We start from the raw sequence: 16615 nt of genomic DNA on the forward strand, positions 1-16615 counted from the left end.
GAGTCCTTACCTTGTCCATGTTCAGTTTGTTACTCTTGTTAAGTGCCTGTTCCATTGTGTCCATGGCGTATGTGAATTTCAGCTTCTCGGGGTGCTGGCGATACTTCTTCTCACTCAGAATCTCTCCTGCTTTCTTTGCCTTCTCCACCTCTAGGGACTCTATGGGGACCCAGCCGATCCCTTTCATCCAATTGGTGAAGTCAGATTTGTACAGATTCTTTACAATGAAAAAAACAATCATTTCAGAAATAGTCAGGGCTTGGGTTTCTTTGGCTACATGATTTACTTACAATCAAAAAGTAAAAGGGAAGCTGGGAGGGGGAGAATAATCTGCTTTTTACTCCCTGCAGTCTTTCAGAAGAAATTAATTATAAAAGTAATTGCATTCATAGTGGTTTTGAACAGGAAATCCTGACCCAGCAATTCCTTTAAAAAGTTAACTTTCTTCAGAAAAAGAAATGAAAAATTAACAGAATTTTGCACTGGAAGGAAAATTATATAACACACTTATTTGAGCCTCCTAATTTTTCATAGACAATATCGTATGTTTGGCTCTAACACCAACATTTTAAATATATGCGTATGCATATATATAAAATTAACAACAAAGCTACCTATTGTTTAAATGAGTGAAATCCTAAAACTCCAAGTTCTGGAGGGAATCCTTAATTACAGTGAGTGCAGCCAGGTGTGGGATGGAGTAAGTGGTGCCTATTTTTCCCTCCCACCCATTAGAAATGGATAACAACTTGGTAACCAGTACATACATCACTCTGAATCTGCATGGCATTCCTGGAGTGCTCCACATTCAAGGCATCGGGCAGGAGAGTGTAATGGTGGTATGGCTGTCTGTAGTTGGCGTTGGTGGCAACCTCCTGAGATTTCTTTGCAGCTGTCACACTGACCATATCCAGAGGTGTGTGGTACTTGGTCTTGCTGGCTTCATAGCCCTTTTTGTACTCACGATCAGACTGCATTTTGGCCACATTCATGTAGTGAACCAGTTTAGGATCATCCTGAAGACTGCGAAATCCAACTTGCTTGCCTTTGGCTTTCTCGTAGGCCTCCTTATATTTGCACTATTTGAAAACAAAGGGCAGACAGAAGTTGGATAGCATAGAAGTCTGATACAAACTGAATTTATACAACAAATAAAGCAAAAGCCAACTTCAGTCTGAATCTAGGTAACATCGAAGTTTGTTTTTTTTTTGTATTTTAAAATAAACAATTAGCAAAATATTTTTAATGGCTCATCTTGAGACGTGCCCTGGAGATCATTAAGAATGGAATAATGGAATAGTTTATATTTATACTCTTCATAAGTAGATTACTTGAATAACTCAAAAACTCAAATGTTCCTGGGAAGTTTGCTTATTAAGCATTTGATGTACACTTTTTTTTTTTTTTCTTTTTTGAGACAGGGTCTTGCTCTGTCCCCCAGGCCAGAGTGCAAAAGTGCAATGATGACTCACCGTAGCCTCTGGGGTCCTCCCTCCTCAGCCTCCCAAAGTGCTGGCATTAGACATGTGAGCCACCATGTCTGGTCAATGTATTCTTTTTATTATATTTCCAGTATTAATTTGTATTATCTTAAAAAGTATTTGCATAATTATGAGTAAATTTCAGCCCTAATACAAATTAGTGTATTAATCTTGAAATTAATGCATTTTTATTCTATCAAGGCCTTATGTCAATTCATATACGAATATAACTTAATTTGTAAAAAAAAAAAATTAACTAAAATCTTGTTATGTAATTAACTAAAACTAATTAACTAAAATCCTGTTATGTAATCCATGGAAATAGAAATATGAAAGACCAGAAAGAATTAGCAAAATATTTTTTCTGTTTTTCCATGTTTCTATTTCTATGGGGTGTTTTCCTTCATGAAAATTATAAAATTAAAACACTGAATTCTTTTAAAATACTTGGAGACTTTTCTAATTTAGTGATATTTTAGTATATCATGACTTTTTTCAAGACAAAATCCAAATAAAAAGTGGCTTTTAAGTTCATAACAATGATACTAATGAAAGTTTCAAATACTTCACAGTTTTTAAAAAAGAATTTTCTTCTTTGTAACAACTTTATTAAGCTTTTAAATATGTGAAAAATATTTTAAGTGAGGCAATATAAACAATGTAATTGGCAATTAAGATTTTAGGAAGTATTTTTATATTATAATTTCTTTACTTGCTTCTTTATGTAGTTGATACAGTCTTATACATCACATACAGATTTTTTTTTTTCTTTTTTAGAGATGGGATCTCACTCTGTCACCCAGGCTGGAGTGCAGCGGTGCAGTCACAGCTCACCGCAGCCTCAAACTCCTGGGTTCAAGCGATCCTCCCATCTCAGCCTCTGAAATAGCTGGGACTACAGGTACACACCACCACACCTGGCTAATTTTTTTTTTATTTCTGTAGAGACAGGGTCTTGCTATGTTGCCCAGGCTGGTCTTGAACTCCTGAAGTCTTTTAAACAGACAGGAAGTTTCCTACTTTTAAATTAGACTTACATCACTAGCAATATTCCTTGAACTTTTTGCAGCAACAATTGGGATGGCATCTGGTCTCAAATCATAGCCCTTGGCAATGGTTTTCTTCCAATCTGCTTTATAATGAGCCTTCAAAAAAGTAGAGGTTATTTTATTATTTGACATCATTAAAAGAGGAATGAAACAGAATGCCAAAATGTTTCTTATAAAACATGTCATAATAGATCCCTTTCTATTAAGACAATCTATGAAGTTAGGACTATTAGTTTGTCTTTTATGTATACATTTGATTTGATTTAAAAGGATCAGTAAACTGTATACACAGTATAATCTCAACTGATCAAAAAACGGATATGCTTGTATAACAAAGCAACAGAAAGGTAATGCTTTGACTGTTGGATAACAGAAGATTTTCATTTATTTTTCATAATTTTCTATATTTTCCAACTTTTCTATAATATAAAATACTTTCGGAAAAAAGTGTCTTGTAATGAAGCATTTCAAGCTTATAGAAAGATATGAATACTACAACTAAAAATCCAGATGTAGTACAACTCAGCTTTAATTGATCTTAATGCTTAAATATTACTTAGAAAATGCTTAAATATTACTTGTAAAAATTTTTTACAACAAAAAAATTTTGTCACTTTTGACATTCAATAGAAATGATCACGCTTTAGAGTGCATTATGCACTTTAAATGAACCAAAAGCACAGGAATGTATAGTTGGATATGAAACAGAGCCTAAAAACATTGGAAAGAATGACTAAGCCATCTTTTAAGAAATTAACAATTTATCCAGGTTTTATTATGTTTTTAAATTAGGATTTATATCTTTTTTTTAAAAAAAAAAAAGGAAACAATTCATAATAGTGGATTTAAACATTACCACCAATTAGATGTCTAGACTACTCAAGAGAGAGGTTAGTTACATACAAAAAAAGAGTTTGTGAAGAAAACTAAACTGTTTTGGATGTTTTAATAAATAATTAAAATAAAAGTTGTAGAAAGCAATGTTTTCCGTACTGCAGACTAGGCACTCGTGTTTTCCAATCTTGTCTGTCTCACGGTCCTATTTTTTTTTTTTTTTAATAGGACACAACTTACTTGACTGACTTTACAACCCACTAACGAGTCACAGCCCATAGTTTGGAAAAGTCTGTATTAAGCAAAATTTTATTGTGGCCCCGTAGGCTCATGTTGTATGGTTAAGGGTTTAATGTGGAGGCTCAGGGTCCACACTGAGTTGCGCCTCCTACAATTCTCAGGGCAAGAGTTGCATAGAACCAGAAAGGAGAGGCCCACATAGGCAATATTAGCACCAGGCCAAATACTCACGTCACTCATGTTGAGGGCGTTGACTTTGGCTTGAATAAACTGAGGCAATTCAGGGTCAATAGTGTACTTGTGCTTCAGTTTCTCTCCCTCCACCTTGTAGTTCAACTAAAAGCAAAGGAGACAGCATGCACATATCATTAGCTGACATAATGTAAATTTCATCAAGCACAGACTCTTTTGAAAAGGAAGGCTATCATTTGTGTTTTCCATTTATGAGACAAACGCCTACTCTGTCATGAGGGAGGGGCCCTGGTAGATGCATTTATGTTCGCATTCTACCACTATTTATTGGACAGCACTGTTGGTCAGGCAGGGTGGTAAGTTCTGTGTTTAAAGAGGTAAGGAAGGCAGATCTGTCCTGTTGGAGATTATTGTCCAATACAAAGGACAGACATAAAACATGTAAACTACAAACTATCACTAGAATTTGTGATGTGTTATCAACGGAATAATTGTAGCAAAGAAACAAGGATGGTCAGTAAAGCCACTCTGCAGAGGTAACATTTACGCTCAAACTTGGAGAGAGGGGCAGAGGAAGAGCATTCGGGACCCGAGGCTGGAAATGTGCCCGGGTAGACGTGGGGGTGGGGCAGTATTAGACAGAAAGTGCAGAAGGGTCCAGAGAGAGGGGGGTCTTTTGTCAAGTTGATGAGTTTAGATTTCACTTCACATTCAAGAAATTCCTAAGAGGTTTTACACATAAGAGGGACATGCTTTGATTCGTGTTTTAAGACAGGCTCTCGTGGCTGTTTGAGACCATAGGCAGGGGAGTCCAGATAACAGGTTATTGCAGTTGTCCACACGAGCCACACAGAAGCTGGAAGTAGGGTTGGTGGCATTTGGGAGCAGGCTGGCTGAGAGATATTTAGGAAGCTGACTCAGCAGAGGTACTGGATGTGGGAGTTCACACAGGGAGGTGTTAACGGTGACTGCCAAGTTTCCAGCTTGAGTAACGAGGTAGATGTTGATAGCATTTTTTGTGATGGGGAAGACTTTATATAGTGAGTGTACAGTTTGCCTAGCTAACTGGAAAAACACCACGAGAAGCGACATCTCGCTCAGTACAAAAGAAATCAAAAGAATTGACGCCATTTATTACCCCTGAGATAGAATTAACCCTTAGACATCTGTGATAATGTGGGGGCAGGAGCTAAAATCCATAGATCTTCAAATCGAAGGCAAGCAAAGCATTTCCCCACCTTCCAAAGTCTGGGGCTGAAATACAAAAAGTCTTTCTTGGCTTTTTACTTACCCCTCTCTTTCTGGTGGAGGCATTTTAACAGAACTCTAAAATTAACAAGTCATGTGAGGCCCTGAGCATTATAATTAGCTTCTGACAGAAAGAATAAGAGTCCATATAGATGTGGTCTCAGAATGAGATCCCAGACGACTGCAAATAAACTGCTTATCTCCTCCCCAGAGGCCTCATTCTAAGATTGCCTCTCAGAACATGCAGCTATTATGCGAGGGGATTAGGACATTATGCCTCTTCCCTCTGTGGCTAGGTAGAAATATTGCAACCCAGAGCAATAAATAACTTGCTTTACAATTCATACAGAGCCACAGATAATAATAGTAATAATGTCATTTCATATGTATAATGCGTATCTGCTTATGAATAGCACAGGCTCTCTACGTTTGGAAAACAAAGCAAATTTGGAATAGTCCCGCATGTTCATCTCCCTATTTTTCCCATGTTCAAGATCCCAGTTGCTTCAAAAGGCAGCCCTTTCTCTCATACCCATGAAAGCAGTTTATTTGCTAACATAGATGCATCCTCACACATTGAATTAAGAAGGATGGAGGAGCGGCTCAGATACGTGTGGTTATTTACGGGCAAATACTTTTGAAAGCACTCACATCACTTAGCTGCTTTGTGTTATGCTGAGCCAACACCATGCCCATGGAATCAGGCAAACTTGTGAACTTGATGGTATCTGGATGCTGTCGATACTTCTTCTCATTTAATGCATCGCCTGCTTTCTTGACCTTCTCCACCTCCAGGGAACCAATAGGGATCCATCCGATGCCCTTGAAGAAGCTGTTATACTCGTCTTTATACACATTCTGTAAAAGGGTAAGCTCATATGAAGAAGATACCCTGGAGAATATTCAAGGGATGTTTCTGGGATCTGCAACTCTATCCAAGGGAAATGAATAGCAACTCTTCAGCATGCTCACGTCTGACTGTCTGTCACAGAGCTTATCTGGAGTGTGGTAATAAGAAGAAGCTGTTCTGTTGTTAGAGTGCATTATACAACACAGAAGGGAATCTAGGTCACGTATTTTCGTGGGTACTGCTAAAAAAAATTTTTTTTGTCACTTTTGACAAGAAATTGGTACTTTCTATAATCATTGTTTATCTTAAAGCATTTTTTCAAGTCTTTTACTGCACTATGAAGCCTAATAAAACAGAGAGAAATGATCATGCTTTAGAGTGCATTATGCAACACAGAGGGGAATCCAGGTCACCATGGGTGCTGCTAAAAAATATTTTCTCACTTTTGACAAGAAATTGGGTTTTCCTTTTGATTCCACTGAAGACTTCAAAACTAAATTATATCCATACTGTCCACCTAGGCTATGCTTGAGCTCATCTGGGGATCAATATTTTCATCGAGTGCCAATAAATGTATAGCACTTCTTCCCTTTACAGAGGGCAATTCTAACAGAAATCTGGCTCCTGCAGCAGGAGATGCTGTGAATGTTAAACACCTTTCCGTGCAACTCTCCATGAATCATGTCGCAAGCACAAAGTATTCCAGGTTCATTTTAGATGACTCATTACAGAGATTTACATGGATGACATTGTGACCTTGAGTTAATAAAGGGAAAAAAAAAAAAAGCACTTTCCCAGATTCAGGAAGGATAGAAAATTCTTCTATTTTGCATTTTATATCTATCACCATTGCGGCCAATCCATCAGGAATACCCATCTCCTCTTGCTGAGAATCAAAGTGGCTTGCAGAGTTAGTGGAATATAGTTTTATCTTTCATCCATAAGTTAAAGACAACATCAATGATTATGATATGAGCACAGAAAGCAGGCAAAAACAGCTTGCCTACCATGCCTTTGGCAGTCTTTCAGTAATGGTTGTTTATTCTAAAGTGCATTTTTCAAATAGCTTACTGTAGTAAGAAGTCTAATAAAAGCGAGAAGTGATCATCCTTTAAGTGCAAACATCTCTGGGTCTGTTGTTGCACATACTTACATCACTCTGAATTTGATTGACATTCCTTGTATGCTCAAGACTCAGGGCGTCAGGTAGGTATGTATAATGATGCAATGGCTGTTTGTAGTTTACATTGGTAGCGACATCCTGGGCCATCTTTGCAGCTGTGATGCTAACCATGTCCCCAGGGGTATGGTAGCTGGTTTTGGTGTTCTCATAGTTCTTCTTGTATTCACGATCGGACTGCATCTTTGCCACATTCATATAGTGGACCAGCTTGGGATCATCCTGGAGGCTTCTGAAACCCACATGCTTTCCCTTTGCCTTCTCATAAGCTTCCTTGTATTTATACTGTGGAGGCAGAATGGGGTTAGCAAAGCCCTAGGCGTTGATAGCATTCGTGCTGCAATTACATTCACATATAAAGACACTCAGAACTTTGTGACTTTCTCAAGAGCGCACGAAAAATGCAAACCACAACCTCCTCCAAAAGGTTCAGTGAAAACATATATTGGAGTTACAAGCGAGTGTCACGATAAATTCAAGATCAGTTTATTTTCTTTACTATGACTCCTACAGATGGATTTGCATGTGAAACTTTATTTTAAACAAACTGAATTTTCACACTTAATATGAACATGACACATTCTAAATATAAGACCAGTATCTCTTAGTTTCATAGGTTTCAATTTAATATGTTATTTACATCACAAATATGAGTACCAGCTGGGCCTTCACTGACTCCGTTTATTAGCAGCTGCTTCCCAAGCTCACTGCTGAAACAGTTGCAAATGAATTAAGGAGCCACAGTAAGGGCAGGACCTGCTGTGGGGTTTTCCCATCAATAAAAACCTAATGGAAAAAGTTCTGCTGTCCAAAGTCTCTCACTGCTGGAATCAGCAATGGAATATAGGCTGAGCAATCTTGTAACAGGTCAGAACCTCAATTGTTATGCAAGAGAATTCAAACCCACTTAAACCCTGCAGACTTTCAGCTCCTGCAGTTTAAGCCTTAATTGATAAACAAGAGTTTAACAGGCAAAAGGATTGTCAAGTAATTTCTAGGCATGTGAAAAATTACTGTGCAAATGCTTAAAAAAAAAAAAAAAAGGAACAAAGTTATAAAGTTATGCTGTAGACTTTCACTTTCTACTTAAACTAGAAATGTATTTCATAGTGATGTGCATTGTGTGCAGATCTTTGAGGAAGATGTTTTCAGTACCATTCCGATAAGGAAAGCGGTAGAGTTTTTACACCCCTAACACCTATGTGGTCTGTACATCCGGTTGGTTTCTTTCTTCTCTTTTCTCAAACCAAGATTTTAGTCCCTGGGATAGCATGTAACAGTGAACTCTGCAGGGCATGCATGCTTTCTAAAAATTTTTCTTTTTTTCTTTTTCTTTTTTTTTTTTTTGAGACGGAGTCTCACTCTGTTGCCCAGGCTGGAGTGCAGTGGTGTGATCTCGGCTCACTGCAAGTTCCACCTCCCAGGTTCATGCCATTCTCGGGCCTCAGCCTCCCAAGTAGCTGGGACTACAGGTGCCCGCCACCATTCGATCTCCTGACCTCGTGATCCATCCTCCTCGGCCTCCCAAAGTGCTGGGATTACAGGTGTGAGCCACCGCACCTGGCCAAAATTTTGTTTTTCAAAGATGGAAAGGAGTAGAAGTGTTACAGGAAATGGGCATCAATTTACATGAATCGAAATTATATCCTAAAAAAGTGGACTTTTCCCCCTTTGGTTTATAAAAATCCATACATTTTATATAACATCTTTTCATTTTTTTAATACAATTATAATGCAGGCAGTCATTTGAATGTAATGTGGTAATGTCAGTCAGGGTGTTCCCACTGAAAATAAATGTGGGCTGTCAGGGAAATGTGTCAGTGAAGGCAATTTGGGCTGTGAATCAAAGGAGAAAGCCACTGTCAGATTTATGACAGCTCTACCAAGTGGAGTCAACTGAAAAGAACCACAAAAGTGTTTCTAAAAGCGACAGGTTTTCCAAACAATATTTTGAGAATTTAAATGCCATTAATTTAACATATTTCTTTCAATGAGGTATCAATTTAAACAAGCATTTGATTACTTTTTCTTTGAGACGGAGTCTCGCTCTGTTGCCCAGGCTGGAGTGCAGTGGCACGATCTAGGCTCACTGCAAGCTCCGCCTCCCAGGTTCACGCCATTCTCCTGCCTCAGCCTCCCGAGTAGCTGGGACTACAGGCGCCCGCCACTACACCTGGCTAATTTTTTGTATTTTCGGTAGAGACGGGGTTTCACCATGTTAGCCAGGATGGTCTCGATCTCCTGACCTCGTGATCTGCCTGCCTCGGCCTCCCAAAGTGCTGGGATTACAGGCGTGACCCACTACGCCCAGCCTGATTACTTTTTAAAAAGGCAAACACCTAAATTTCAACTAAAATTTGTACTCACATCACTGGCAATGTTTCTCGATGCCTTGGCTGCAGTGATGGGAATAGCATCACCCAGCACATTGTTGCCCTTGGCTATTAAGTCGTGCCAATCCCGTTTATAACAGACCTGGACAGAAAACCAAACAGGATGTCAGCATCTGTGTATTCATCAGCTTAAGTGATTCCTCAACTGCTGGGATTGTTTTGTTCTTTTCCAGACAGAAGTTGAAGGAATTCCCCATAGCACATACTGCTTTAGGACATCACAATGGCAAAGTGTCACACTGTGTGTAGCATGAGATCATTGGACTCTGCACTAATTATTCACCTACATCTGGTTTGGACACATACTGAAGAGAGGAATATTGAAAGACTGGATCCAGAGAAAAATAAATAAAGTTCTGGAAGCCATGATATGTGAGGACCAACTAGAGACAATGAAGTTGTTCATTCTCATGAAAGGAAGATCAAGAGAAGACCTGGTGGTCAGCTTTAGAAATTTTAGGGTTGTTTTTTTAAAAAGGATCTCATTTATTCTTATGTTTCTGGAGAATAACCACCTCCCCTACATGCAAAACTAGGAACACTAAGTAGAAGTTTTAGAGGAATAGATGGTGAGCCCCTCATAAAGAAGAATGTTATGTCTTTTAAAGTTGTCCTACACTTGAAAAGGCCAACTGAAGAGGTAAAGAACCATCCTTATGGGATATGTTCCAATAGGGGATTTGTGAGAAATGGGCCTGAATAAATTGTCAAGGCACCATCCTACTCCTAAAGTCTATGATTTTATTGTCAGGTCCGAATTTCACATCCCAGCAAAGACCTTACTTACGTCACTTATATTGTAAGCATTGCACTTGGCCTGGAGAAACTGAGGAAGATCAGGACTCATGGTGTATTTATGTTTCACATCTTCTCCTTTAGCTTTGTATAAGATCTGCAATAAAATGCATTTCACATAGTGCAAAAAGGAAAATCTATTAATTGCTTGCTTTAGAGTAATTTTTAGCACAATTACCCACAATTTTCTAGTGTTAAAAATCATCAAAGGCATTTTTCTATTTTTTAAAATAAAACAAGCATCTGTTATCTTTAATACCAACAAGTCTTGTGTGTTAAAATAGAAAGAGAAAAAATCCTTAAGAAAATAGAAATTGTTCACTGCCCGAGATGAATGGAAGGTAAATTCAACCATGAAACCCTAGCAAGAATAATAGAATTCACCAAAGCCAAATCAATTTATTCTTTGCCTGTGAGTTAGTAGCTCTTTCATTTTTGTTAGTTTCTGTTTTTTTATCCCTAGAGAGAAAACAGTAGTTAGAATAAATCTTTTACTTCTGCTAAAAACTTTCCAAATTATAATTGTGTCAATAAAAGCATACAATAATTTCCTCATAATGTAGAGGTGCTTACACATGAATCTAGCATACTCAAAATGCTCACTATTTCATATTTGCTCTATGTTGTTACTTTGAAGAATTATATACACTTTTGACTGAAAGATGTTGAAGTATGTCATGCAGAAATCTTACTGCATCCTCCTCCTGCTATTAGAAATACATTACTTAGTTCCTAAAACTAAAATAGAGCCAGAATCACAAGTAGATTTTCAATCTCATAATTCTCATTTATCATATATATCCTTACTTTCCAGGCATGACTATGTGGAATATGACATGTAAACTGGTATGCATGTACCCAAGATAAAATCTGACATGGCTAATAGCTAAATTAATCCCCAAATACTAAATAATTTCTTCTAGGACTCAAAGTTACCTCTAAGTCCTCATTGTCTTTAAGAACAGTATCTAAGCAATCAGATTCATGAATTCGACCTTCTACACAGCTCCTTCTCTGCCACTGCTACTCTCTTAGCTTCAGTCCAATTAAACCTTCCTTGGATTTCAGTGACAGCCTTCTAATTCATCTTCTCACCTCCAGTCTCTCCTCTTTCCAAAGTCTCCACACTTGGGGCCAGCATTGTCTTTTAAAACACAGGCCTGATAATGTGGCTCCATGGATTAGACATATTCAACATCTCTTCTTACCTACCCCCTAATATCCAGAGTCTAAAAATTAGCATATGAGTCCCTTACTAATCAGGTTACAATCCTGAACCTTTTGCTTTTACACTTTTTCATTCCTTTCCTACTGCTGTTATATTGTTCATTCTTTTTCTACTGCTGTTATGTTGTTCCTTTTGCCAGCAATGCTCGCTTCTCTCACTTGCCCGGGAAACGCTGGTAGGCAGTTACCTGTGTACAAGGCACCTCCCTTGTACTTAACATTTTCCTCTCCTGCAGCATTTGTCTCTCTTGAGGACAATGCTCTGTTTGTAGTCATGTCTTTGTCTTATGCTCTTACCCTACATTCTTGTGAATTTCTATATCCCACGAATCCTCATCTATTTCATCTTTATGCCATCAGCAGGTAATACAATGCCTGGTACATGGTAGATGTTCAAAAAGTATTCATTAAATAAACAAGTGAATGCTTTTGATCTTCTGTATACCAAACTTTCCTTTAGAAACTTTGACTTTAGCCAGAGCATAGACGCTGCTCATGAACAGGCAGGCAAATGATATTTGCCTCAATCAGACGTAAGTTAAAAACTCTCTGTGATAATTGTGTATGCTGAATTCTTAGGAGCGAAAACATATATTTATATCTATTACTTCTCTGTATTAATGTTTTATATATGAAAAGAAAATAAGAGAAACTTAATATGTAATTGAATACAACAAATCTGCCAAAATAAAGTGTCTGGGATTTAAGCTTAAATTCTGTGTATGTATGTGTGTGCATGTGTATGTGTGTAGTCTAGAATAGAATTTTTTCACTGTCATTTATTCAATAAAAAAATATTTCAAAGATGGTTAAAAAGGAAATTTTTTTAAAAAAGGAAGATAAAAGGCAAGAGAAGAAAACGTTAGTGCCCAAACTACACATAACTGTAATTTTAAACAATTTAAATAAACAAAATAATAAATTTAAAATGGAAAGATATTGGCCCAGAAAAAGAAAAATATTGGGCTACTGTTTACTTTTCTAAAAATCTTGCTCCATATCCTCTGTCCTCTCTATTTGGTTGTACTCACATCACTGACTTGCTTCGTGTTCTGCTTTGCCTGGACCATAACTGGGGAGTCCACAATGCTGGTAAATTTGAGGGTGTCTGGATGTTGCCTGTACTTCTTTTCATTCAGAGCGTCACCGGCCTTTTTAACTTTTTCGACGTCGAGACTACCGATAGGAATCCAGCCAATGCCTTTCATCCAGTTGTTGTAGTCTTCCTTGTAGACGTTCTACAGCAATGGAGAAAAGAGGAGTGAGGGCCTAGGCCAGGGTGCTTTTCATGGCAGGCTCTGAACTTAACAGGGGGTTTCTTGAGGAGTAAACGACTCTTACATCACTCTGTATCTGCATCATGTTCTTAGACAGCTCCAGGTCCATGGCGTCAGGCAAGTAGGTGTAATGATGGAGAGAATGCTTATAGTTGACATTGCTGACCACATCCTGAGCTTTCTTAGCTGCCACGACATTGAACATATCATGGGGCGTGTTGTATTTGGTCTTTGTCTTCTCATAGTCTTTTTTATACTCCCGATCTGATTGTATCTTGGCCACGTTCATATAATGAACCAGTTTAGGGTCATCTTGAAGACTTTGGAAGCCGACCATTTTCCCTTTAGCTTTTTCATAGTCTTTTTTGTATTGAACCTATTGTAAACAAAGGTGAGCATAATTTAAAATGTAGTTTGGAGGGTTTTACTAAACAATGAAGCCATAATTTGAAGTAATTGAGCTTCCCAAAACTTCCTGTACATCAGTAACCAAACAACAATTCACTTGGATATGCTATGAAATGTAGTCTGCTTAAAATAAAAATGTTAAGTATTAGGGAACCCATTTGATTGTCTGTAGCTGTTTCTGCCTATCCAAGCGAGGTTGAAATGGGGGGCATCACCATAATTTGTATCAGTGACAAAATAAATCTTTATATTCTTCCTTTGCATTTAGACATTGGTAGAGAAAATAAAAAGATAAATAGGTTACAATCTCTACCAATTATATTGTGCTACTAGAGTGCAAGTAGCTAGATATTTGATTAGTTTTAGAATTTTTAGTAGTGGTAGGATGATTAATATTAATAACAGTAGAATGTAATAAGTCCTTGGATATTCAAAGGGAAACCCAGAGCCAGGAGGAGGTAAACACTAACTGGCTCTGGATAACAAAGTGGGGGGGGGACTGAGCTTCCTCGGAGACATGTGGAGGGCACTGTGGGACACTGAGAAGCAGAGCCATGAGGGAAGGTTTGTGGTATGTTGGGGCAGGGGTGGCGGGAGGAAAGCACCCACAGAGAAAGGGGGTCAGTAAGAAATTCTGGGTGGGACAGGGGCATTTCAGGACAAGGACATTTGTTATTCAATCATCACTTATTTACACTGGAGCGATGTAAACCTAATTTCAAACAATCAGTAAAGTGGTGTTTGGGACTCTGGGAAGTCAAAAGGAAGGGGCTGTGTTTCATTTCTGGGTCATACAGAGCAGCCAAGAAGAGACCCACAGGAGGAGGGCGCAGATGAGCTCAAGCCAGCCAGGAGGCAGAGGTAAGCAGAGAAACGAAAACCTCGGAGACTCCACAGAAATCATGGAGAGGGGAATTCCATTTCCTATAGAATAACAGATGGGGGCTTGAGCCAATTTTATTTAAATCTCAAAGAGCAAAGTGACTTCAGTTCACATCTTGGTTAAAGATAAATAGGATAAGAAATAAAATTCTTAACTGTAATAGAACCCAAAGACTGGCTATTAGAGGTGTGAAATTGAGGCCTGTCTATAGAAGTAATGAAGGAAAAAGGGAGAGGAAAGGGAAAGAAGGAAATCATATAAATTAATAAAGTTTTGAGATAAAATTTTACCATCAGGGGGCTATTATGACTTACATGGTAAGTCACTTCTGGATCTCCACAAGAGAAGTCGTGTGAGTGAGTGTAGAAATACAGATGAGAATTTTAAGTGAGGAGGCTTGATTAGAACTGAGCAGTAGAAGGTTATACAAATCCTTTCCCCCCAGGAAATTTAAATCTATTTAGGGAACTTTATTTCCTGAATAGTTTTCAATCAGATTTTCTTCCCATTGGGGACCACATGCACGGAGACTTTTGGGTCATTGTCAGACCCCAAGCCCACCCACTCACATTTTCTAGTTGCCTATGTGTAACCACAGCTGGACTTACGTCACTCGCTGCCTGCCTGGCAGCTTTGGCAGCTCTGATGGGAATCGCATCAGTTCTCAGGTCATATCCCTTCTTGCTCAAGTCTTTCAAGTCTGCTTTGTACATATTCTGAAAGAAAAATGTCATTTAAGTACAACTTAGAGACCATGTTAGTAAAGTCTGGACACACACATCAGCCCGTGAGTCTACCCACACACCTCACTGATATTGTAGGCATTAACTTTAGCCTGGATGAACTGAGGCAGGTCTGCTGGTAGGTTGTATTTGTGAATAATTTCCTCTCCTTTGGCTTTGTAAGCGATCTGAAAGAGATAAAAATGCATAAACAAACAAATAAATAAAGTAGAGAGAAAAGTTTAATGGCATCGGCAAATAATTTCCTAATGGATCATATTTCACAGAGGCGGTTTTAGGAAGGACACTCTTTGTGCATTTGCATATTTATGTGCAAATATCTGTAGGCATTCAAGGTCACGCATGCAGTTGCTTAGGACCCTGTCTCAGTGCTTATTAAGTTTTGCAAAGATCCCTCGGAACTTGCAGTAGGAACTTCTGGGCCTAGTTAGGGGCACTTAGTGGTAACTAGTCCCAAGGAGGTGACTTGATGAAAATGGTAAACTGCAAACACTTTCCTGAGCTCAGCAAAGTATAATAGGGTAGAATACACCAACTGCCTATATTATATTTTGTGGGCAGTTAGAGGGACTTAGGGGTGGTTTTGATTATGTATAAGTTTTGTTTTAGTGCTGACTTAAAATATAACTGCTCCCCATTTGATATACTCATTCTTTCTGGTCTTTCCTAGAAATAGGCTTGTAGTTTTTGTTGTCATTAAGAGAAGTTCCTCTTACCTTTTCCTTAGAAAGCAATGTCAAATGGCTAAAAGGACAGTCAATACAACACACGTCACTGTAAATACATGAATTAGGCATGCTTTCTTAATGAACAGCTGGGGAATTGTACAGATGCTTGTGTAATTGGGTATCCATATTGTATAATGACTAGAGGTGATCAGTACATTTGAAATACAAATGTATTTGTATTAGTTAACATCTATTAACATATAGATAGGATTAACACTTACATCACTCCTCTGGGCCTGATTAATTTTAGACTGTACTGTAATTGGAGCATCTTCAATCGAGGTAAACTTGAGCGTGTCTGGATGTTGGCGATATTTTTTCTGTTCGGCAAATCAAAAACAGAAAAACAACTTTGTTTTTCACTGAAGGTTTATACATCAAAATCCTTGAAATTTATTTTGAAGTGACAAGGAAGATTTCTTCCATGATTTTAAAATGTAAAAATACTAGATTCTTGATTGGCTTGATGAATGCCATACAAAAGTCAGTATTTTAAAAAATCCATTTAATTGTGGACGGTTTGGGACAGCACAGACACATATACTGCTCTCAGGAACCAGACTCCTGTCTTAATTTCTTGCCTATGACATGAAAGAAGATACCCTCAGCTAAGCAGAATCCAGAAACACTACAGAGTTTTCTAAAGGTTTGACAGAAAAGCAAGAAAGGAGATTTGGAGTGTCTTTGCATGACACAAACAAGTTCTCTTTTTCCCTGTTATTCCATCAGCAAATGGCATCAAGAAGCTGTCTGGTTGAAGGAGGAGGAATTGAGGAACTAGGCCAACAGCTAGGAATTATTATTGAGAGACAGGACTTTTGCTCTGCAAGCCTTAATGTGGTTAGTACATAAGTTATCACCAAAGCGCTAAAGGGGCACTGCAGAGGAGACCCTGGAGAGGTGTGCCCACTGGGAGCTGACAACTTCTGGCTATCTTATTCCTGTATTCGTCTCTATTTTCCCAGTCCTCTTCCTTTGTGCATATTGTACATCCCAGTTAGTATCATCACTCTTTCAGCTTCAGACTTCTAAAAACCACTACCTAGAACTTTCTTCTGGAAGATCTTTGAGCAGACAAAATGGTTTT

General features: G+C 38.3%; 1 protein-coding gene across 17 annotated transcripts in view; it reads right to left on the reverse strand.

Moving 5' to 3' along the window:
- LOC105492667 (nebulin) overlaps window positions 1-16615 on the reverse strand; it is a 224230-nt gene that overhangs the window by 159518 nt on the left and 48097 nt on the right. For all 17 annotated transcript variants that reach the window (XM_071072745.1, XM_071072760.1, XM_071072759.1 and 14 more), the window contains exons 30-42: window positions 15750-15848; window positions 14863-14967; window positions 14666-14773; window positions 12831-13142; window positions 12521-12727; window positions 10255-10359; window positions 9442-9549; window positions 7048-7359; window positions 5696-5902; window positions 3836-3940; window positions 2519-2626; window positions 768-1079; window positions 11-217 (exon numbers count right to left, since the gene is read on the reverse strand). In XM_071072745.1, coding sequence (XP_070928846.1) covers window positions 11-217; window positions 768-1079; window positions 2519-2626; window positions 3836-3940; window positions 5696-5902; window positions 7048-7359; window positions 9442-9549; window positions 10255-10359; window positions 12521-12727; window positions 12831-13142; window positions 14666-14773; window positions 14863-14967; window positions 15750-15848 — 2295 coding nt within the window. The remainder of the gene's footprint in view (window positions 1-10; window positions 218-767; window positions 1080-2518; window positions 2627-3835; window positions 3941-5695; window positions 5903-7047; window positions 7360-9441; window positions 9550-10254; window positions 10360-12520; window positions 12728-12830; window positions 13143-14665; window positions 14774-14862; window positions 14968-15749; window positions 15849-16615) is intronic.

Source organism: Macaca nemestrina, chromosome 11 (assembly GCF_043159975.1).
Source record: "Macaca nemestrina isolate mMacNem1 chromosome 11, mMacNem.hap1, whole genome shotgun sequence".
NCBI classification, from domain to species: Eukaryota; Metazoa; Chordata; class Mammalia; order Primates; family Cercopithecidae; genus Macaca; species Macaca nemestrina.